The 26,500-nt window shown below is 32.3% G+C and overlaps 1 protein-coding gene across 1 annotated transcript; it reads right to left on the bottom strand.

Moving 5' to 3' along the window:
• Positions 1 to 184: 184 nt before the first annotated feature.
• On the bottom strand, positions 185 to 25,767 carry LOC134697769 (C-type lectin domain family 4 member M-like). Its single transcript, XM_063560056.1, has 4 exons — positions 25,497 to 25,767; positions 3,929 to 4,103; positions 2,832 to 2,938; positions 185 to 312 (listed from the first exon to the last, which is right to left on the bottom strand). The coding sequence occupies exons 1-4, from the start codon at positions 25,765 to 25,767 to the stop codon at positions 185 to 187; spliced, it is 681 nt and encodes a 226-aa protein (XP_063416126.1).
• Positions 25,768 to 26,500: the final 733 nt, after the last annotated feature.

The following is a 26,500-nucleotide window of genomic DNA, read 5'->3' as shown; positions in this document are numbered from 1 at the left end:
CTCATTGATAGCTCCAGTTAGATTTTATTGGAAATCATAGTACTGCTGATGCAGAAAACCCAATTATATGGTTTATGATAAGATATGCCTACCACATTGATGCAATTGTTGTATTGCATAATATTGAGGTCATGTGCATCGTGCGAATCGTTTTTATTACAGCGTTTGCAAGATTATGAAATAACTATACTATATCTGAAATACCCTCAACTTGCTGGCATACAACTGGGAATGATCTATGACAGGGGTTATCATTCCATCCTGTCATATGAGCTTCCACACACATTGGTTCATCACCACCATTTGGTTCTCCTGTTAGTAAAAAAGAAGTGTGAAAGATACCAGAGGGACATTCAATTTTTTGTTTCTTATTGATCTTTTTAGTGTTCAAACTACAGTATATACTTTCACTTTTACAATACATAAGTGAATGATATGATATTTATGACATTGTTATACTATTGAATAAGACATAGTTAATTTTTACAAGTATATGATGTGAATACTCAATATATGATACACCTTAAGGATACTTTGGAATACATTCAATATATATCATCATATCAGAAATAAATTTAATTAAATAACTTCCATAAATTCCTCCCCCACCTCCTAAACCCCCAATCTGTCGACAAATGACTCGTGTTTGTCTTTAGAACGATATAAATATTCTAATATCTTCAGACGTCTTTTAAAAATTTTAAGAAAAGCTTGCAGAGATATTATCAGTCTGTCTCATTGTGTGTTCTTTACATAATTTATGTTATACTTTGCCTGTAGAATACAATAATCTAAAACTAAGCTATCAGAATTCAATACACCAAAAATAACACTGTCTTTATTCAAAAATATTTTTACTCCAAAACCTAAATACCACCAATAAGAAAATTCTCTCCAAAATTATTTTATTTCTGTACATTCAAAAAAATTATCCTTTATAGTTTCTATTTCTTTACAACTGGCACATTCATTAGTTAAGGAAAGTTTCAAACTCTTTCAAACTCATCAATCGAAAATAAACTGACAACGCCATATTTAAAAAAAGGAAAACCGACCAACAATAATGCACAAAACACAACATAAAAAATTAAAGACAATACGAACTTTACCAAAAACAAAGGGTGATCCTAAGTACTTCGGAAGGATAAGCAGATATTACTCCACATGTAGCACATCGTCGTGTTCCTCATGTCAGAACAATAAACTCATCATAAGGTACCAGGATTATTTTTTATTTACGCAAGACGTGCGTTTTGTCTACAAAAGACTCATCAGTGAAGCTCGAATCCACAAAAAAATAAAAAAAAAAGCCAAAGGAAGTACGAAGTTGAAGAGCATTGAGGACCAAAATTCCTATAAAAATTCCCAAACACAGCTGAGGTTATCTATTCCTATAACAAACCCGTTAATAATTTTAATTCGGTAGGTTACATTGAATTTCATGAAAAAGGACCTGGGATGTGGTTAGCACATAAGGAACATATCCAGTATGATTTGTGAAACGGATATTCCATTCTAATTCGTTAGAAAAAACATTTTTATATAATACAATATAATGTGTACTTAAGTTTAAGTTGGGAATTAAATAAATGTAAGGATTGCTGATTGATTGCTTAACAACCCAGTGAAAAATATTTCAGACATGTTCAAGAAGAAATCAAATTGAAAAAAAAACACAATACTAATTGGAAGGATTTTAACAGAGGCCTTCCGGTATTTATATTTAGGAAATTTGAACTGCTACTAGAAAATAAACTCAGCTCAGTAAGATTTTCAAAGCCTTTCACAAGAAGACCAAAAGTAACCATACTTCTACTCCAAGTACCATGGAAGGAGGGGTTAATTGAATACAACAAAAGATGTACATATATTTAACACACTATTTCATACGCATATGCGTAGCTTTCAAAATATGTATATTTTTTATTATGTTAAAATATATTTGATTCAAGCGTCACTGGTGAGTCTATTGGAGACGAAACGCGTGTCTGACGTAAATATGAAATTTCCATTCTGGTATCTATTTTGTCAGCACAAGACAAGTTAAAGTAGCTCTTTGACAACAATTCAGCACAAGAAAAGATAGTCTTTGGAATTACGTATTCGAGAGTCAGTGATGAGTCAATTTTGTCGACTGGTGTACACAGATTAAATCTTTGTATCTATAATAACTGAAATAATAAACTCATCGTAGATACCAGGACTAATCTAGTATATACGCCAGACACGCGTTTCGTCTACAAAAGACTCACCAGTGACGCTCGAATAAAAAAAAGTTAAAAAGGCCACATAAAGTACGAAGTTGAAGATCATTGAGGACCAACATTCCTAAAAGTTTTGCCAAATACAGCTAAGGTAATATAAGGGAATGTTGACTCTGCTTTTTAAATTGTGTGCAGTGTATTTTAATGTTCAACTAGTTAAGTCCTACCACATTGTGCGACTCCACCCTGACAGGATATATTGATACTGTTCTTGTATATGGTGCATATAGTTTCATCTTATCAGAGTCGAATCTTTAAGTTTACATGGTCTACTGATCTGTCTAATTATTTCACTTATACCAATTTGATTACCGCGAAACACCATAAGCAAGTTCAGAAGTAACGGTTACATGCAGTTATAGTGTTTGTCCTTCGCAATTGGCCGTTTCAAAATCTCCAAAAACCATGGGTAATCTCATTATTCGTACATAAGAATGAAAATAACGTAACGTCATTGGTCGAATTTCAATTGTTTAGAACGTTCTTAACTTATGACAACATTTCGGTGTACGCTTTTAAAAATATTACCCAGAATGCATTAAATTCTGAAACGCTGAAATATCTCACCTGGTCTCCAGCTTGTATAACCAGTATCGATAAGCCTTGTGCCGTCATCCCATTTGTATTCATTGTTTTCGTTTGTATTTGATAAGCCAATCCACATTCTCTGTAAGCTACAGTAGACAATTACACATACGTACTATGTCAGCATGTTGAAAAACAAAACAGAAATGTAAAATGTTATTCTTATTTTGCAATGTTGTAACATTGTAACCAATTAGATCTATCAAAAGTTGTTTAATATCGGTGTGTATAGATATAAGAAGATTTGGTATGAGTGCTAATGAGACAACCCTCAACCCATGTCACAATTTGTAAAAACTAAACCATTATAGGTCAAAATACGGTCTTCAACACGGAGCCTAGGCGCACACTAAACAGCAAAATATAAAGGGCCCAACAAATAATGACCAGTGTGAAAACATTCAAAAGGGAAAACTAACGGTCTAATCTATAAAAAAAAACGAGAAATGAGAAACATTTAAGAACCACAGCAACTAACGACCACAACTGAACAACAGGTTCCTAACTTAGGACAAGTGCAAAAAAATACAATACATTTTAAATGTTTTAATAGTCACCAACCTTCATTCTGATCTGAAACAATAGTGTAACACCACAGCATAGAAAGAAACACTGTAAAATATATTTTGCCTACTTTTTATTGTAAATTCACATGAGGAAACACAGTGCCAATCAAACGTAAGGATGAAAACCCTGTAAACCATTAACATATCTAATTATCCGATGTTCTCGTTGGGACTAACATTCCTTCATTATACTTTTGATTGTCATGGAACGTTATTCGTGTTGGATTTTTTTTTTATCTTATCTCTCTGCTTAAGAAGTTCCTGTATTAAATGAAGAGTCCTATTTTTTGACCGCAACAAAAATTAGCACTTGCATTAAGGACTATCATTTTTTTCTTTAAAGGGGTGGTTCGCATAAAAACATTTGGTCTTGATCCATTATCGAATTCTTGTTGAATTCTCAAATAGTTACAACTTATATAAATAAAACTAGTATAACCGAATAAAGTGAGCTAGATCATGTATATGGTACCTTAAAAAAAATAACTACAATGTAATATATAATAATAATACCCCCAAAGCTGTAATAGCTCAACTGCAGTAGAATTTTCTTCGGCAGTCTTCGGAGTAATAAGTACAGCATTTACATCATTGCACAACTGTGCACCATTTGTATGTGATGAACTTCCAATACGGCGATAACATCTCCCTCTTCGTATCTCCCATCCAAGTTCACAATCTAGTGCACCTAAATTTCAAAGCATCGATTTTAACTTGATTGACCTTATGGGAGTTGGTCTTCTGGCGAATAATTTATTTACATTTCTTTATCTTTTCATTCATTACTTAATTATTTAAGTGTTGTCTTTCAAGTTCATACTCTGTTCACAGTTTTACGATTTTTTATCTGGTTTCACCTTAGATTTATATTGTTAAAACTCATCCAAATTTCTAACTTGATTGAGGGAAACGCCAATATCGTATGCACAAAACTTGCAACTGACGCTTGAATTAAAACTGCTTTGAGGTCAAATGAAATATAAACTTGAAGTTGGTCTTAGATATCAGTCTCACTTTTTCGCGAATCTTTTTCAAATGCTTTAAAATCTGCATGATGCATTGATGCATATCGTTGTCAATATAATTGAATATTATGTCTCTGTTCAGCGAGATGTTTAGCTAGCTATAAAACTAGGTTTAACCCACTATTTTCTACATGAGAAAATGTATGTACCAAGTTAGGAATATGACAGTGGTTATTCATTCTTTTAATTTGTTTGAGCTTTTGATTTTGCCCTTTGATAATATTGACTTTCCATTTTGAAATTTCCTCGGAGTTTGGTATTTTTGTCATTTTAATTTTATATTTCACCTTCAGCTTCATACAGATATTTTGTTTATATTTTTCTCTAAAGCATATACATTTTAAATTGATAAAAAGTAAAAAAACAAAATACCGTACTCATAAATAAATTCAAAACGGAAAGTCCTTTATCAAATTGATGGCAACATCTAACGCTCAAACACATCGACGAATTGAAAACAGCTGTCATATTCCTGACTTGGTTCAGGCATCACATTATGTTATGTGAAAAAAAATGAATCAACATCACGGTAGGTATAGTGTCCGGCTAAAAACGTGTTTTTTCGAGTGATTTGATCGGCCTTTTTCGAGTGTGACCACGTTTTTTCGAATGAATATGATAAAAAGTGTAAAGAAACAGACATCATTTTTAACAGGACGTGATATAAAAGCTTGAGTTTGGTATACAAGGTTATATATGATATGTTAGTATTTCAGATATAAATATAGTATCATTTTGACATTGCTCTTCGTTAAAATATTAAATTTAGCCATAAAATGCTTTTATTCCAAAATACCGAATTAAGCCATTTTTTTTACACATACCAATGCGAATATCGACGGAAATGCATACATGGAATCTATATCTCCTTAGATATACAGACACTTTACAAAAACTATTGTTATTGCATTTAAAATGACATTTTGAAACAAAATTAAGTTTTTCATGTCCGGGCTTTTTCGAGAGCAGTCCGGACTTTTTCGAGTGTGTACTTTTTTTATCGAGTGATTATACACATTTCTTATAGCTAAACATTTTATGTGTTTACGTTTAAGAACTATAAAATAGAAGCTCAAATTAAGTACTTTCAAGGCACATGATTTATCAACACTTGCATTTTATAAACAAGTATCATTCATTTGTTTATATTCATTTTCTCATATCTTATAAATTGCATGTACAGTATATATCCGTGATGGCAACAATCTAATGTGAGTGTTCCGGACCATATAAGTTTTCGACCTCATGGGATAATTATTACTGAACAGCAAAATGCCGACTTGGACGATAACTTACAAAAATGTCTTAATGAACTGTTACTGTTTACTTTTATAAATTGTTATTTGGATGGAGAGTTGTCTCATTGGCACATCTTCCTATATCTGTTAAACAAGAGTTCAACTGTTTTACTAGCTGACAAAACAAAAGTCGATATGATAAAAAGTTAACTAATTGATACTAGAGACGGACAGAAAACTGATACACCCAGATTAAGACAATTAATTGAAAGACAATTGGTTTCAACTTGTAACTTGTGCTGTTTTGGGTAGCCTTTCAACTATAAAATTTCATGTAACCGTCATTGTTATAGATAAGTTTATTGTATTATTGATTCGTTTCTTACGTATACCTATATGGTCCCAATACTCACATGGTCCGGTTCTTTAATAACCAAATGAGTATAATATAGTCATCTGATGTTCAGTAATTGTCGTTTCTTTATGTAGTTTTTACGTGTTTCTCGTTTCTCGTTTTTTTATATAGATAAGACCGTTAGTTTTCCCGTTTGAATGGTTTTGAACTAATTTTTGGGGAACCTTTATAGCTTGTTGTTCGGTGAAGGACAAGGCCCCGTGTTGAAGGCCATACCTTGAGCTATAATGGTTTACTTTTATAAATTGTAATTTGGATGGAGAGTTGTCTTATTGACACTCATACCACATCTTCCTATATCTATCATATTGTCCGACCATACGAGTACAGTTTGACCATATGAGTATACGAGTACAGTTTGACCATATGAGTACACGCCTAGGTCGTGACATTTCGCATATGGTCCTAATACGCATATGGTCCGGAACATAAGCATAGACAATTCGAATTGAGACGTACATCCATATATAAGATGAGTTATAAGTTAGTTTTTAAAAGAGTATACATCTTAGATATTTCATTTCAGATTTTATCTGAATTTTATTAAAATTTTGTATTCAATGGCAATACAAATGGGGTGGTTTAAGTGTGTGTGTTCTTTATGTTTTTTTTATAAATAGGTTTCTTTTGTTAATCTCCGGAGTTCACCACAAGAAATATTATTAACCGTAAACTCAAAAGTAGCATGAAATGAAGTTAAAATGAATATGAGTTCCCTGCATTATGTTCCACACACCGTTTTGTTAAGGATCGAGTAATTTCTAAATGAACACTGGAAAGCAGTTGTATGACGTTCTCCAAACAGAAAATTTGCATTAAATTGAAAAAAGATTCATTTTGATATGTTTTTGATGACTTATTGGGAATATATGGTATTGGCCGTCACTTAATTACAGTTATAAACTAAAAAAAGTATTTTTTTATAGTCTAGAATACCTTTTTCGTATTCAAATTTTCTGTAAAAAAACCCGGACCATTTGTCTTAAAACCCGGACGATTTCACAGTTGCTCTCGAAAAAACCTAGATAATAAAAAACACTGTTTTTTTTGGATTAAATACAAGGAAATAGTGCTTCTTTGTTGATCAAAACATATAAAGTATTCAATTTAAGATGGGAAGTAATGTTAACAACTGTTATAATTACGAAATATCCGTTAATTTAACTTATCGCATGTTTTATACACTCGAAACAAATGAACCAAATCACTCAAAAAACGACGATCCTAGCTGGACACTATACCTACCGTGAACATGGTTTTATAGATAATTAAACTCTCACTAGTATGACAGTCACAGAGATCCATCTATGAATGTTGGATGAATTCCTTCAAATACATAAATGGTTTTATAAAGAGAATACTTGAACATTTCTTAAAGGTTGTGGTTATTTTAATCAGATTTTATATTATCAAATACTTATTGCATACTCTTTTGAACATAAACGTTTATAATGAATACAATACAATATACGAATATGACAGTTGTTATCCATTCGTTTGATTTGTTTGAGCATTTGATCTTGCCATTTTATTAGGGAGTTTCTGTTTTGAATTTCCCTCGGAGTTCAGTATTTTTGTGATTTTACTTTTCACTCACTTTTTAATAAACATTATAAACTTACCGATACACAGAAATTTGTTGAGAAACAAAATTGTCTTTAAAATTACGAACCAAAGGAATAATTTTATCATTCTGTTTCAAATCATATTCCTCATACGTTTTCTCAGACGATATCACTACATCCACTTTGATTAAACACCAAGCTCACCTGTAATAACATGCTATTGATCATTGATTGCACTTAAAACCCATACTAATTTGAATACCTATTCCTTTTTACGCAATATCAATTATAATTGTTAATTCATTTTTTGTAATACTTCTACTTTGGATACATCAAAACGACATTAAACTATTTTTATAAAATATGGTACTTTGAAAACAAGTTTTAATATGTCATACTTCAATTCCGTACAATACTTGTTTATAATATTGCTCTGAATTATTAATTAAAATAGTTTAAGCTAAGTGTTTCTAATTTGTAATCTAGATATCATCATTTCACAACAATCCTTTTTCAATATTCACAAAACATGTATTTGTCTTATGATATGACAGAAATTTAACAAACACACACTGTTAAGTAACAAAGATATTTCGATGTTTGTTATTCATGTTTTTTATTATGTAAATCCCTTCATAGGAATTTTCCAGTTATCTGGCAACCGAATCATATCATGCTTTTATATTAGAATATGCATTTTCCTACAATTTGATTTTAAATTTCAAATTCTAATTGATAAATTACAACTACCTATGGAATATTAAACTTAATAGCTTGTTATGAGCAGATTTAAAATATATCATTCAAAGATAAGTAAATCGATACAAGACGTTTGTTGTGTCATGTGTACTATTGTGTGTCTGTTTGTCTTTTCCATTTTTAGCCATGGTGTAGTCAGTTTATTTTCGATTTATGTGTTTGACCGTCCCTCTGGTATCTTTCGTCCCTCTATGGCAAATGAGGAAAACAAAAAAAGATGTGATATGATTTTCAATGCGACAACCGTCAACCGGAGACCAAATGACACATCAATTAACACCATGTGTCTTGTAACTCGCAGTGTGTTCTGTTTCTGTTCATAAACATTCTCGGCTATCAAACATTCGACTTTGAGCGTTCCTGGTTAGGCTTAATCGCTTTGGACACATAAAATAAGTAGCGTGTTTTTTTTTCATTTTTTACAGACATGGGCCGATACCTTTATTAGTAAACTACCACATGTATCAGTCCCCGTTGGTATCATCAGTTCTTTTTTTTCTTTGCAAATGAGCTTGGTCTATATGCCATTTTGTGCTTTTTTGAAACATATTTGTTTGTTTTTATAGTGATTAAGATTATAACACAGTGTTGAAAGCTGTTCCCCTGTTTTTGACATTTTTTGCCTATTGTTTCTACTTGTTCTGTTTACACATCGTTTTCAATGTAATATAGTTCGATGCGACTGTCATATACGTCAGAGTTTTAGCTACCTTAAAACCCAGGTTGAATCCACCATTTTCCAAATAAGAAACTACCTTTACCAAGTCCGGTATATTAAAGTTGTTATCCATTCGTGTGATGGGTTTGAGCATGTGATTTTGCCATCTGATTAGGGACTTTCCTTTTTAAAACTTCCTCGGAGTTCAGTATTTCGTGATTTTACTTTTTCAGTAGTCAACAGTTCGGTACTGATATGATTAGGAACAATCTTTTTTGAATATATCCCATTTAAAATTGTAAAGAAACTAAGGTGTAAGGCTAAGTTAACCGTAGACAGATTTGGATTTTTTTTTTATCTATTTTGTTATCATACATTTCTGCAATTCTGTTGGTTCTAATTCATCCTCAACTTTCAGATATTCGGCTCCGAGCGTTTCTGTTGAATGTAAAAATCGAAACGCGCATGGGATGCATAAACCAATTTAACGTGTTGTTTTCATTTTGTAACGACTAATATCAAATATTAGTTTTTATGTTCGTATAATTTGGGAATAAAAAGGAAGATTTGTTCCTTAAATCTTATTGATCTGTATTCCACGCTTCTAGAATATCTCATAAAACAGCCTTTAAATGCAAAAATATTTTATACATTTAATATCTTATCCTATTCATTGTTCTTTAATATAGTTGTCTCATTTTAATTTCGAACGAATCATATTGCAGTGACAAAATTGAAATAAGAAATAACAGCACTCATCTTTAAAAAATAAACATAACGAAATTCAAGTTCTAAATTTATAAGGTCAAACAACTTGAGAAGCAAAAGCTGCCACATTAAAATATAAACCTATTCAACATATAAAAAAGTAATTTGGTTCTAACACGAAGTGATATGATCAATACTTGTTTAATTAATTTTAAATCGATCTTAATGTTTAATATTCATATCTCTCAATTAAGTCTGAAGCGCAAATTTGAAAAGAAATTGAAGCCACTTTAAGACCATGTGACCTATAACATATTGTATGCGTGTTTTGTTCGAAATGCGACACTATCTTATCAAATTTCGAATGAAATATTATCCAGTTGTTTTGAACTTTACTATTTTGAGCTCTTAGTACTGCTCAAATTATCTTACATGTAGATAAATTTCAGTTGTCATGTTGAATAGGTCTACAAATTACATTATTTAAAATTGAATACTAGTACAAATCAGTGATATGATATAATCTTCGTAAGTATATATTATTGTACTCTGACATAATAAATAAACAAATATGTATAACTGATAAAGTATTGACAATAGTAATCATTATACCTTACAAAGTTATATTACAAACGATTCCATTGGGTAACATTTTTTCACGTGATCTGGAATAATTCGGTTCATTTTCATTCAATTCCAATAAAGGACGAATAACCCTTTTAATGTACACCATCGTTGAATAATCCTATTATTCACCGACGAATAATCTTTTAAGTTGCTTAATTTCAAACGAGTTATCTCCCATGAAAATGACGTCACAAACGCAAAAAAATAAAATGGCAATGTTCACGTTATAGAAAGTCCATCCAGAGACGAGGAATTATATCTTGAACATGCATCTAGTGCCGATGATTTCTTTTGTAACGATCCTTTTCATGGCCATTAATATTTTATAAAAAGATTCTGCCTGTGTTGTACATACGAGAAATTGTAAGCCATAAATGTATTTTCAAATATCAACTTCTGACTTGTGTTTGTTACTAAAGTGTACATCAAGGTAACTATTTTACAATGATAAAAATGCCCTTCCACTTTTAGTTCGGTATTATAAAACAACTGTGACCCCTTTAAAGCGATGAATGTCTAAAATTGCCAACCCTTAAAAGTTATTTCAATGAGTTGAAATATCATTCTCGTGTTGACAATTTTAGATATTTACCTTTTCTACGGCCCATAATTGTATATATTGATCGCCACCTTTAACTGTTCAAGTTCATTAAATTTTATTTACACATTTTATTCATATCATTTACTTGAATTCATTAAATAACATGATTATCAATTAAAAACATACAATCCATCCTATTTAATCGAAATAGTTTGTTGATTTTGACTGTCTTCTATTTTGTTTAGATTTCAGTGTTAATAATAATTAAAATCTATACTAGTTTCAAGACAATAATTATGTCTTTCCACATTTCGTCGAAAGACCTTTTGTTTTTCTTCTGATTATTTTTTTTTTATTTTTTTTTTCTTCTGCCGTCTGAGATGCTTTTTTGTTTTACAACCTATCGAATGGATGTTTGGCCAATGATGTTGTACAGTAATGGGGGTTTCAAAACTCACCCTGTGTAACCAAACACTTATTCTTATAGGAGTTATCTCCCCGCGTCCCCTTTTTCTTGTTATCGCTATATCTCTAAAACCGTTTAAGATTTTTACAAACTGTTTTCACCAAAAGTTCGTCTACCCTTAAGAATAAATTGTTTTATTTTGACTGGAGTGATCGGAAGACATCTTATGGCAGTTGTTTCCCTTTGAAAATTTAAGATAGACGATATGTTGGATAAATTCATACGGTATAAGTCGTAGAGGCCTACAGTCTTTTGATATGAAGTCCTTGGTCTATTTGAAGGAAATTGAGGTCAAGGACAAAGGTCAATGTCATGTTATAAATTTTGAATTTTGCTTGTTATCGTTATGCAAAAGAAACTGTTACAGTTAATGATATGATGTGTTTGCCAAATTACTGTTTACAATAAGGCATAACTTCAACCTATATCAGTCCAAGTGTTTTGGTTAACCCTTATAGGAGTTTTCTCCCCTTATCTATTTGAAATCATTATTTCTCCACAACCGTACAAGTGATTGACCTCGGACCTTCCGATTTGAGTTTACTGACCTACGACCTTGGATTTGAGGTCAAGGTTGAAGGTCAAGGTTATATTCTAAATTTTGTGATTTTGCTTGTAATCTATATTCAAAAGAAACTGTAACAGTTAATGATATGATGTGTTTGCCAAATTACTGTTTACAATAAGGGACAACTTCAACTTATTGAAGTCGAAGTGTTTTGGTCAATCCTTATAGGAGTTGTCTCCCCTTTTGTCTTTGAAATCGGTAATTCTCCACAACCAAACAAGTGATTGACTTGAGGTCAAGGTCAAAGGTCAACTTGACATTCTAGATGTTGACCTTTGCTTTAAATTCTTTTTTTTCATTATAAAACAATTAAGTGTTCTGCATATACCTATTAATCTTATTTTTTTTATCAGTTTGAGTTACTAAATTACATCAACAAGGAGTGACCTTTTCTTACATCTTTTTTTAAATTTCATTCTTATTATCGAGGTGGAAAGACCTTGATTTGTTCTCTGAAGAATTGGTTTTTAATATTGTTCTTTCATCTCTTCCGGAAAATAATCCACCTCCTTTTTATCAGTTATACTCTAAAACTAAAAGTCCAATCGATCCCAAAATTTACAGTCAGCAGGGCATACATGTACTAAAGATTCATAAAACAACGTGGTGCCGATATCTCTAAAGACTTTTCCTAGAGAAAAGAAATGGCAAGGCCGTAAAAATCGCTTGCTAGGTCCGTAAATCTCAGTGAAATCCTACAATAAAATGTCCGCTCCTAGATTGAAATACTTATCTGTGTTACACATAGGTGCTGAAAAATGTACATTATCAGAAAATAGTCCTTAAATGTGTTTTAAAGTTAAACCGGATCAATTAAATCCAAAGCATGCACTTCTGGTGAACTGTGATCAAAATGTCAATTTCCTACAATGACAAAAGAAATTACATTGTGTACATTCCGTCTCTATACATGTTGTCTGTTCAACGTCCCGACCTAAAGAGAAATAAAAGTTTTCGTTATTATAAGCCCGCGTCACGTGTCTACTCAATCTGGCGCGCGCGCTGGACCTAAAATAAAATAAAAACTTTCCAAACTAAACATGAAACTTCTCCGGTAACACAATACTATAGACCCCTTCCAGAAACAAACAAACAAACAACCCCCCCCCCCCCCCGATCAATCTATGTTTCAAAGGGGGAAAGGCCGTTTACAATTGCTTTTTAAAAGCAATTGATTTATATTTGATTCTTTTTTTTTTATTCTACAACTTGTAGCAAAACAAAATGATTTTGTAATCGAAACAAAACAGTCTGCCTTTCAGTATGTAGACCAACTACGTAGACCACTTAATGAAAAATGCACAATTTACTATTTTAAATTAAACAAGAAATAGGAACAACACAAAAAACTAATTTAACAACAGAAGCGTAGGATTTTGATTAATTTACTTAATAGTAGACATGTTACGAAAAGGTATATTCACGACGCCGAGGTTGACAAATTACATTTTCAATGTGGGGTTGTGTCAAAACACAAAAGAGATTACCTGTGTATACATTGAATATCATTTAAAAACCTGCAATGATCCTTTTGGAGGAAATTCCGTATGGAACGAGTATTCAATAACATTTTTACCATAAGAAATATGAGAAATAGATAGCAATGCAAAAAATGAGAGAGGGGGAGGGGAAGTTTATGTAAATGCAGTAGATGTGCGGGGCAACGGAGACACGGGATACATACATGTACGTTTGCGAAGTCTTCGAAAAGCCCTTAACAGGTCTTTCAAATAATCTGGTATTATAATCTATTTTATACCTACTCGTGAATAAGTTTCTTACGGTAATTTTAATAAAGTTATGAAAAGGAGTATGCATTTCGGTCCACTTGTTTACAACCATTTTTTTTATTTAACGGGGTCTTTTTTAAAACACCTTAAACAGGATTTTGTTTTACAATTTCAACTTGAAACAAGTTGCATTATAGTTTTTAGGAAATTTACTAGCGATCATATAGCTTCAAATACATGTATTTCTTCCTTTATTTCCTTACAACTTTGTCTTAATTTGAACAGATACAGTTCAATTTGTATTTTCTTTATACGGGGTGTGTGATTTATTGATTGTTGGTTGCTTTACATCCAGTGGCAAATATGTCATGCGCGTTCAGAACGGTAAGAGGTTTGTGTAATACATTCCCCACTACTCACCGGTTGAACATCCCTGCAGCGTTTCAAATGCATGATAGCAAAATGACTTTGCATTTACACCTACACAACTTTATGCAGATATTTTGTATTTTATGAATTACTGAAACGTTTTGTGGAAATTCGCCAACCGTTTCATTAAAAAATTACTATATTAAAATTAACACCGATGATCGATGGGTCTTTTCTCTATTTAAGATAACAATGCTAGGGGTTCTCTAAAAATATTTAAGGCGTTTTTTTTATATCAAATCTGTTGGATGTGTACCTATTACTACTCTACGGAGGTACCTTTTTTCAGGGAGGTGGAGGGGGCAAGGATTCAATTTGAAAAAAGGCAGGACAGGAGTTTCGAGATTAAAAAAAATGGCAGAACGAGCAACTTCACACAAAATAGGCAGGATGACAATTCATGTCAAACAAGGCTGAATAAACTAATAAAAGTTCAAATAGAATAGGGCGATAAAAAGGCAGGAAATATATAAAAAAAAAATTAGTTAAAGCCCGCAATACTTTTCATTAGCCTGTCCTAAGTCAGGGGCCTGTAGTTCAGTGTTGGTCGTTAGCTACTGTCTGTCATATGTTCTTCGAAAATGTATACCCCTACAGACGCCACCAACTTGGAAGCTTAACAACGAGTAGAAAGAAGAAAATGTCTAAATCATAGTGTCGGATATATGTCGAACACGCTATAAAGCACTTACAAACTTTCAGTCATTGGAAGCTTATGAAGACACCCGAGAAAAATCAACCAGACTATAGAGCTCTGTGAATGATTAGTGGAGCGACAGAATGAACTTTTTTCAGGAACTGTAATACAACAATAAAACTAATATCTATTTAGCTTAATATGTATATATTATCAATCTATAATCGAATGAACTTGTATAATTCTCAGTCCCCCTTTTCTTGCCCACCCACTCCTGCACGAATACACTTTTCATGTCTTATGATATCCGGAAATGATATCACAAAAGTAATTACCATTATAGTATGTTACATTATGATGTTCTAGATAAATGTGATTTGAATGAACCAAGATGCACAAAATTGAAATTTTACCTGTTTAAATTATAATCAATGTTTTGACACCGTCCCTTAATTTAAAGTATAACTTGTCAACCTCAGCGTCGAGAATATACCTTTTCGTAACATGTCTAGTAATCCAAGCATGTATTATTTATTAAGAAAAAGTGAACGATATTTTCGAGATTTGTTTATAAATCATGACACTAAGCTAATCAATATTAAAGTAACGAATAATTTCAAATCTTGCAATGTAATATTGTGTAACATTCGTTCTATCATTTAATATAATTATATTTTCGGGTAACATCCTTATTTAAAGTGGTACAATAAAGTCGAAATATCCATTACCAGAATTAGTCCTAAAACTATAATGATCAGAACGGTACCAAACACCCCAATTGTATGTTAGGATCTACGATTGTCTACAGTTGATAGATGTTTGCTTATTTCCAACGATAACTTGCTTTTTTCAACCAACAGATCTACTTTGATTTTCTGAATAACTGGTTGTAAGTCTTTTAACAACTCATTTAGTGTTTTATTTGGAGTAATTTTTGAAGCCCAATATACTAGCTTTCTCCTGCATGCACACTGGCATGGACATATCGCAGTTGCTGAAAGTAGATTATTATTTTATTATACAACATGTGTTCTAAAGGAATTTAACTTTACAGTACAGTGATAGTATCAGTTTTAATTTGTAACCCGGATTTGTTGGTTTTTTTTCTCAATCGATTTATGAATTTCCAGCAGCGGTATACTACTGTTGCCTTTATTTAAGTTGTTTCTGATTTCACATGAAGTTGAAATATCTTTTCTAGCAATGGTTTTATCACAATACATCAATTAAAATCAATGTTACCATGGTAAAAATGATCTCCAAATTAACCAACCAATTTTAAAACAAATTTTAAACGTGTAACACAATTGTTTAAAAAGTCATTGACCATATTAACAATTTTGTAATCTGAACCAGCATATTGCTATATTGTCATTATGATTTCAATTATTTATATGCATATAGCAACCGTAATATGGTGCACACAATCGGCGTCTACGATCCACGTCATTTCAAGTCTAACTTCTATATACAATGAAACTTCTGTTTTTAGTGGTTACACTAAAGACCTGAAAGTGGACCTGAAAAGACCTGGCTAGACTTCAAAATATACAACTTGATTTATTCAAAATAAGATTCCTTTTTAAATTTCAAAGGATTGTCTTCACATTCGAATTTTATTAATTGTTGAGATCCGCATTAAACATGTTAAAGATCTTTAGTGTAACCCAATTTTTAGTACAATAAATTATATATATATATAAATATAATGTATGCATGTTATGTCCTGGATAAAAATGTCTACGAACTGAGATAATTGTACATTATATTTTTTAAACAAACCAATATCTTTAAATATACTAAACCTATTGTATTCATGCAATAACATTGCGTGTGGATGACACGTTATTCCTATAGATGAACGATTTACCTTGAATAATAAAAATAATAAAACCAAATGCCCATGGTTCTAATGTTTTATAAACGTTCAACATTTTATGTCATCATGTCCATTAAAGACAATAAGTGATAGATACATTATACTTGGATTCCACTTACAGAACGTTTCTGATGAAGGTATTTAAAGAAATCCGCTACGAAGGCATGCAGTTTATATTTGTTGTTTTTATTTGTCCCGATACACCAATATCAAATCAAATGCATATTGAATTTTTAATTTCGACACAAGAACGTACGAAACGTGCAATGGTTTACTGTTGTCCGTCCGTTATGATATATCTGTTTATTATCCTATGCATCTTTTGAATAAGATCGTGACACGTGTTAAGCATATTTATATAGGTGGATAAAAAATTCCATATAGCATAGATCATTGTTGAAAAACACATTTAAACAAAGCGAACAAACAATCAAATATGAAATACGACAACAAACGAAAACAGGCTTCTCGCTTTAGACAAGCACATACAGCACATGCTTTCGTCCACCCCATTACTCCTCCCTTTTCCACTGTCTCGATTCATGGGATGTGGTGCACGAAAGCATGTGCCGTAAACGCTTTCTCTTGCTTTTGATTCTTTAAAATGATTTTGAAAGTCCCCAATCTCGTACAATCATTAGTTTAATGTTTGTTAGTTTCTGTTACAATATTTATCGAAAGTATATTTTGTGTGGAATATTTTTTTGTTTTTTTTGGTTTATTAAAAACTCATTCGAATCATAATTAATATTCTTAACTACATACATGTGTTTAACCTAACACGGACGTCATCGGTTTCAATCCTTCCGTCAATCTTCTGCACATGGCATGTATAAATTCCTTCATCTATCCATTTGATGTTGGCAAAAAATAGATTGGGTGACAGACGGTCTCCTCCGTCTGCATATTCAGACACTATAACAATGGTATTATCAACTGATCTTGTCCAGAACAATGTTGATGTCGTATTCATATGATGTATGTCACAAATCAATAACACGTTTTCGTTTTCATTGACTTGAATCTCTGTATCTCTTGAAAGAACCTCTGTAATACATCAAAATGTCATGCTAAACAAATATATAAGTCATTCTTAATTTTTCAAATGGATAACTTTTTACTTTTCTCTTTTTTCCTTTTCACAATCACGAAAAAGAATAACTAACATTTTTCTGGACACCCTTATTATTTTGACCATATTTTGATTTCTTAAAATACAATACCCGGTTATCAGTTGTATTACCGATTTACAGCTTTCCATTTCCGTCTCTTAAATTAAAGTTAAAAGATTTGAACCTATTCAAATAATCATAATTAATGATTGATGTATTTGTGTTATAATTAAGTTATATGTTCGGTATTTTTGCTATTTAACTTTTATGTGCATTTAATTGTTACTCAAAGAGCGCCAAATCAAAGCACATCACAGAGAGGAGGGGGTGTATTGGGCTTGGAATAATACCCGCCTGTAATGGTTGTTGTGAATATACAACTTTCGAGTTCGATGCAATTCCGTCAAACACTTTGGTTTAAGTGAACATCACAATGCACTCGTGTATTTAGGGGCATCGTCACTTCCGTTCCCATGTTGAGCGATTGCTTGGAAAATCATGATGCTATATTGCTAGAATTCGTCGGCAAATTGAATTCGTATTATTGACAATCAGCACTGTGTCATTACATAAGTGTGATTAAGTGCCTACAGAACATACGTTACTTCTGGTTTATCTTGCACAATGAAGATCACTAAGACGCTTGGTGCATGTTGAAAAAGCAGGGATACAGGAAATCCCATCTATCTGGTAAAAGATGTCGTAGAGGCGTGCATAATTGACGATTTTCCCCCGGTGAAGGACAAACTCGAAAGTGGTCTATTGTAAAGAGTCTTCTTTATACCTTATGTTCCTAACATAGCAACACTTCTACCAATGGAAAACTAAAACACAAACGTATGTTTGTCGACTAGCTTGCTGCTTGTGTATATTCTGAGCTGCAAATTTTTTTTACACATATGTTCAAACATGTCACATCAATACACATAAAAAATTGTGGCAATCATAATGACTTCTAATATCTTCTACTAATATCTAAATGTTTCGAAAAACTACTTCTAGAAACCTGTGTCCTTTTGCCAGATGCCAGACGAAACCCCAAGTGTTGGCCCGCACTTGATATAAGAATGTTCAAAAAACATTTAAGAAAACATTTAAAAGCAAAGAATCTGCTATCAGTCAAAAGACTGTGGCTAAATGAAAAAAATATTGAAGACAGAAGTGAGTCTGAAATAACCAAATCCGATTACGTTTGTATAATCATACCATACATATATATAACACAAAGTGTTAACTTTAATGCTAATTTGAACATACTTATATATACAAAATATTAAAAAAAAAAACGTTTTCTTAACGTACAGGTAAAACAATTTGATGTTCACTCAAGTAAGGCAGGACTAGAAATTACCATATATATACCTATCATTTGACACAATTATGTTTCCCGACTAAAAAAATCATACGCCTTACACTACGTGCCACGGAAATTAGGAATTCCCATGTACAATACAGAAGGAACAGATATCGTTAATATCAAGTTTAACAAATAGGGCAATGTATAATTAATGTAACTGTTTCATTATTGTATGGGTCATTTTCAAAAAATGTCGAATTTTCAGTACACCCATGCTAAAATATTTATTTCTAAAGGAAATTTCAATTGTAATGGTTTAAATGAAAGCTTGTCGGATTTGTGATTCAGAACATTAATAATAAACACACCTGATATCTATTTTTACAAGATGAAACTCCATTTAAGATTTTGGGGGTATTAGTGTGCGTACAGTGTCAGAAAAACACATTTCAAATGATTTTTTACGGTTTTCTGATCGCCCTGATATCTGCAAAAGGGACTTTTTAAGAACGTTCAGTATTACTCTAACGAAAAATCGTAGCTTCTTTATCATTGTATGTAACATATAATCTACAAACTAAATTCAATCTGCGTACGGGAGGTTCATGTCCATCCTGTTACCGCTACTTAAATCAGCCGTTAAATTATTCTCCCTATAAATATTGAATCAGTCAGTGTTTCAAAAGTGCAAAGTAATCAATACATTTAAAACGTCTCGTTTCTTGAACGGAAGTGTAGAGAACAAAATTTTAAGACATTTAGTGAAAAAAATAGAATGTACTTTTTTTCATGTCTATGCTGTTACCAACAATTTTGATTAATTACACCAACAGTATGCTTGTAAAAAGTGCAATAACGTGTTGGAAACCAAATTCACAATAGAAAACGATAATCACTTCACCAAAGGGAGTAGTTATTTCACAACAGCAATCAAAAACGAAGAAATTTGTCTATCCTGTTATGTCTATCCTGTTACTATGGTTGCTATGGTTACAGTAACAGGATAGACAATTGTAGACAAAAACTGCGTTATTTTTGTTTGATCTTAACATAAAGGTGCAAAACGAATGAAATATTTCGTTGTTTGAACTCATCTTAAGGTTATAACGTGTTAATCTTCCCAATTAAGCATTTGCAGGTGCAATACTGATATCGGTAACAGGATAGACAAAAAAGGTAACAGGATATACTTTTATATAGTGATATATCAGAAGCGTACGTTCCTGTTACCAATGAAATAAAGCAAAAAGTAGACTAACTTATGAGGGATTTACTTGATGTTGGGTTTATTTGAAAGGGTTAAAAAATGCCACACAATATAAATTGCTATCTTTGACTTGCATTACTGGTGGTAATTTTTACAACCTTTGAAAACCAATTTTTAGAGGCATTTTTCAGTACAACTTAGAAAATTGGCAAATAATCTATTATTTTACAGAATGTATGTATATAGAAGTGTATTCTCTAGAAAAAAACATCTAACTGGCTACGTAAAACAAGCTTAACATTTTATCTAAACCTCTTCTTAATAACCAAAAATTTCTTTTGAAAATGGTAACAGGATAGACAAAATATTGTACCACCGATCAAAAAATGTTTCAAAATATTCTTATATGACATCGTTAAGATTGCATCTTTTAATATGTTGTTCTTAAAGTACTGTTTGTTTTGATTTGCTTATGTAGAGGGTTGTTTGAATAAGTAACTTTGAATATTTTTTTCAATTTCAAAATTCGACATTTTTTTAAAATGACCCGTATAACCTTCAGTAATCTTAAACACAAAGGAATCTTAATATTTATTTTTTTTCTTCAACAAACAATACATGATACTCTTTTCAAGTGGATGTTTCTGTAAGGAGTCTAGAATATGACAGTGGTTTTCAAGCCCTTCCGTTGGCTTGAAGTGTAGAGTTTCATTGTAAGGTTCCGTTACACCCCCTCCCCCCCGTTTCTATTTGTCTAATATAGTTTTTAAGATAGAAGGCAACAAGGCTAAAAATGATAAAAAAAAAATCGTTATTTGAGACATAAAGAGAACCACTCCAATAAGAGGTCATCCGACAAAGTGAATCATTAAATTTTGTGTAGATCATGTCTAGCTGATAATTTTGGCTTATTTAAGTTGCTATTTATCTATTATAGTTTTTCAGATATAAGGCAAACCAACAAACATTGGTCAGAATCATCATTACTTATTTTGTGTATGGGCAATAACTCCAATAAAGGGTTGTCAGTTATTCGACATGATAATAGATCGTGTGCAATCAAATTTGATTCTTCTATTAACTTTTGCAGAATTAACACAAAAAACATTTTGTCAAAATATTCAACAAAGGGCAATAAATCAAATAAGAGGTCATCAAGAGATTTTAAAGATGTTTACTAATTTGTAGAACTTATCTTGCTGAACCTTTTTGCTATGAAAAGTTTCTCTCTTTCTTTTATTGTTTCAAAGATAATTGGGGAAAAGATTAAAAGTAAGTACAATTTGTCATTTAAGGACAATAACTTCTATAAGGAGAGCCATGGTGAAGTGGTTAGAGCCTCGAACCACAAACACAAAGGCTAATGAACCGATCACCGTACCGGGGAGAAAATTTTAGGGACTGCATTTTCGGCTCGCCTTTGACACAACATTTGCGAAATTGGTATTGAAAACAATAATAGTCCGTTGGAAGGCGACGATAAATGGCTGACCCGTGTTAAGAGCGAGCCGCTACAAGACAGCACACGCACCAGCAAAGTTGAAAGACTATACGTTTTACAAATTGTTTCAAAATCCACCATAAATAAAAATGTTAAAACTCACTTCTTTAAAACGTCGTCTGACAGTTTGGATAAAACTAACAATAGATAGATCCTATCAATACAAACATTTCTGCCATGATAGATTTTCTCTATTTATATCGATTTTAAAAGTAATAGACAAAACTTGCATTTTACCCAAATGTGCTATAAATCTTAATCATGTCGGCCATCTTTGTTAGCAGGCAGGGTCATCGGACACATGATCAAAACTAGATTCCCGCATAATGAATGTGGCACAGTTTGGTAAAATTTTGAACAGTATTTAAGAGAAAAAATGTGTTTGTAATAGTTACATGTAACGATGACGGACGATGGGAACCAAATGATGAGAAAAACTCGCATGGCCCTTTGGGAGAGTTGATCTACAATTTTATCCATTATCTTTTTTTGTTGTTGAGTCAAACAAGAAATGCATGAAAACAAATTCTAAGAACATTTTATACTCTAGAGAGGGTACACAAACCTTTTACATGCAATATTGTCACTTTTAATCTCACCTTTCTCACAATAAATTCCATCTTATTCAGTTGTACAAGAACAGTTAAATCCATTTAATAGATCTATGCAAGTGCCCCCATTTTGACATGGGCGCGTAACACAATCATCAATATCTGAAAACATTCCATAGATTTTTTTTCACATAAATGCTACGAAATGACTTATATGAAGACCGATATTGTCAACATTACTCTTGCAAGTCATCATCGTCTTTCCATTTGGTTTACTCAAATGTAGAATTGTGTCTATACTTTGCATTACAAGACATATGACTTGAATCAACTGGAGTTACGGGAAAACAAAATTAGAAATTGTATTGTTAAAAAAAAGATTCAAGTGCATTAATTCAAATTAAGATAGAAGTCAGCTTATAGTTGCAGGTGGCTTTCCAGATGGACATAGATGTTACTTTTCATATCAGTTCAGACATGATTTAAAAGGCAGGTTGGGTAAATGTCAATAGGACAGCAACCATATGAAAAAAAATATATGTATATAGATTAACATAACTCTAGAACAGTGGACAGTAGGTCAAGCTATAAAAAATAAATTAACGGTACCAATTTTCTTGCATCTAACATCTTAAATCACGTCACAGTAATGATTAAATACACACAAGGAAATAGGATGAATTTGTTCCAAACAATAGGATATTTTTTTTGTAGAATTCCGTTTTCAGTTTTTCTTCATAAACATCCATACTTTCTAATTTTTGACTTACCGGCGTCTTTCTGGCAAACAATGGTAAAAAATCTATCACACGGTTATCATTCCATCTTCAGTTTTTCTTCATAAACAGCCATACTTTCTCATTTTTGACTTACCGGCGTCTTTCTGGCAAACAATGGTAAAAAATCTATCACACGGTTATCATTCCATCCTGCTAGGTAAAATTCGACACACATTGGTTCAGCACCATCTGGTTTTCCTGTTATTCGAATGAAAATTAGTCATGCAAGCAAAAGCTCTGTTTCTTTTAAAATATGAGTAGCCTATTTTTAGTTGTATTTATTGTAATAGCTTGCTATATAAAAAATGTAGTACAGTCAAACACATTTGAATAGGAATATCAAACAGATGAGCATAACTGTAGATGTTGTATACAAGTTGTAATTTGTGGGTTAATTTTAAATTTGCACAAATTGTAATTTGTCCAATACATATTTGTACAAATTATATTTTGTACAAAACTAGACTCAACTTCATTTAAGATTTGTACAAAGGATATATGATTATTGTATATAAAAGAAATAACGGCCTTTGTATTTGTCTAATATTGTCCAAGTTTCAAGGAAGTATCCAACACTTTGACTAAAGTAGATTTGGCTCGTTTAATTTGCAAAAAAAATTCACAAAATATCAACTTTGATCTGTTTGCCAAAAAATAAAAAATTGTAGAAACAATTTGGTCAGCAAATTGACAAACACTCATTTTGATCGTTGAAAAGCTTGATTTCTTTTGAATAATAAAAAAGTATTTGATTAAAACGATAAGCTATTGTTAAAGATTTCAGTCCCTTAGGTGTTGTGTATCCCCTTAAGTGAATGTTTGTCAACTTTAGTACAAATTGTAATTTGTACAAGCACGTTTTTAACAAATAACAATTTGTACAAAGTCAAAACACAACATACAAATTATGATGTTTAATAACAAATTATAAATTTAAAAAAATGCTGCATATACATATATTTTTAAAATAACTAAATTTGCTAAATTGTAATGATATCGGCGTACTTTTAATATTGATATTGTTAACTTTAGAATCATATGTTACAACAATTTTAATGATGAAAAAAGATGCAAAGGATTTCGAAATGACAACCCAAACCATATGTCGAACAAAAAAACGCATTACCATGACATAAATGGAAACCAACATAAAAATACCAACAACCACCATCTTAGCACCACACATGATCATATCGACTGTAAAACACCAACCAACAACAACTAAGAGAATATAACGTATTCAGGAATGGTAATAAGAATTCAAAACGACTAGGGACTTGATCTTTGACATTAGATAGAGTTATAAGTTGTATGTTATATACACCTGGAAAAAAGTATTGCAACATCTAACTTTTCCATTAGACAAATTTCAAACCTACCGAGCACCCTTTTTTTTCTCTAAAATATGGTTAATTATCGTAGTTTGTGGTGAATTAGGTCTTTTTACAGCTATTTGACTTGTTAAACACTGAAAAAATCTAATTTGATAACACAAAATTTTCTTTTTAAAAGGACATCATTTTTCAGCACAATTGTACTGTTTACAACTATTGGTCTACGTTATTTCAATTCCATCTGACATCTTCTAATTGATGTCATACACACTCATTTTGGTCCATTTGGTCAATTTAAACCTGGCATTCAAATATTTTGCTCCACGGATCACTGCTTCAAGCCGCATTCTCATACAACCACATAACCGTCGTTTTTGTTGTTGTGTTAACTGTTGCCATTAATGAATTTGCACAGGATGTGTCGTTTTTCGCACTTTACGTCCGATGATGTCCCAAATGTCCTTTACGGGGTTTTAAACAGGGCTATATGCTGGCCAGGGCAATGTCGCCACTGACTCGTCGTGAAGATACGCTGTAACAGTCGATGTGGTCGTGCATTATCGTCCATGAAAATGGGCTTGTCTTCAACAGTTGATTGTCAAAATGCGGCACTATACTTGCCTCAAGTATTTCCTGCTGGCATCTTTGCCCATCCTGGTTACCATTAACAGTTTTCATGTCAAATTTGCAGTCATAAGACACACATTGCCTCACCATAACGGAGCCACCATCAAAAGAAGCAACTGTCTCAACAATGTTCCTTTCGGCTAGTGCTGCCGCCAAACACGAACTGGGCAATCCGTGACATGCAACAAAAACTTCTTTCGTCGGGCCAATGCACCATTCTCCAAGATACCTAAATTCAGCAACGACGCGCTCGACACCACCGTAATCGTTCAGTTTTGTGTCTAGGCGTTAACAATGGCCTTTTCATGGTCCTTCGGGAACGGTATCCTGCCTTTTTGAGTCAATTTCTCAAAGTTCCTTAGGAGACTGCACGATGTGAAAACCACTGTCTTTTCAATACTGTACTGCGAAGGGGTCTCTTCGCATACCTCGGCTTGGAGCTCTGTTTTCACTATCGGAAGTTACTGAAGGACTGCCAGATCTGGGAAGGTCATTAACAGAATTAGTATTTTGATGTTTAATTAAAATTCTGCTGATGGTTGAATGGTGGTAGCCGACGCGTCGGGCAATCTGTCTGAACGACATTCCAGCTTCTTGCATGCCAATAATGTGCCATCTAACATCAGTAGAAAGTTGAGGAAGACCCCTTTCATCAACTGCTGTTAGTTTTTCACGAACAAGCTTACATATATCATACATTTTGACCTGTACCTTCAACTTGACTTTTGCAAGTTTTTAGTGACGACCACGCACGGACAGCTCTTGGGGTAATGCGTGGGCGAAAAACAATTAGTTTAAGGTCAATAAGTAGGAGGGGTGCACTCTGTGAGATAAATAAAAATCTAAATTAAAAAAAAAATAATTTAAGTTTTTTTTTATTTCATTTCATAATTGGTGTTGCAATACTTTTTTTCTAGGTGTATATTATAATCGTGGAAAAGGAAGCCAATACTGTGACTTTCATTTGGAACTTTTTTTTGTATATATTTATATTTCCTAACGGTCACTATTTATATCATAATGACGTCTGCACAATGTCAAGAGGATGACTTCAATTCGTTCAATGGTTTCTTTGCTCCAGCAAACGTTTGCGAAAATCCAGATGACACAAATTATGGAATGTCGTATGTTTTAAAAAAGAATCTGTCAAGACAATGTCGCATTCAATACCACTGTTCTACGGGCAGTCCATGTAGCACGATAATGGCAAGTTTTTCAATATTTCATATTTATGTCAATTAGGAACCATGTTTTTAAAAATTCTCAATAATTCAATTTGTTCAAAGCAACGTCGAGTTATTGTACGATTTCTATAGGAGAGACTAGAGACCAGTCAATAGTGATAGCTAAATGTCACTGCCATTCATGTAAGTGCACTTTTTCAGTACACGAAAACAAAATACAGTTTTCTATTAATTAATAATTAACGAAA

The sequence above is a fragment of the Mytilus trossulus genome, chromosome 14 (genome assembly GCF_036588685.1).
Source record: "Mytilus trossulus isolate FHL-02 chromosome 14, PNRI_Mtr1.1.1.hap1, whole genome shotgun sequence".
In the NCBI taxonomy this organism is placed as follows: domain Eukaryota; kingdom Metazoa; phylum Mollusca; class Bivalvia; order Mytilida; family Mytilidae; genus Mytilus; species Mytilus trossulus.
The sequence above is the reverse complement of the archived record's forward strand: the minus strand, read 5'-3'. Positions and strand labels throughout refer to the sequence as shown.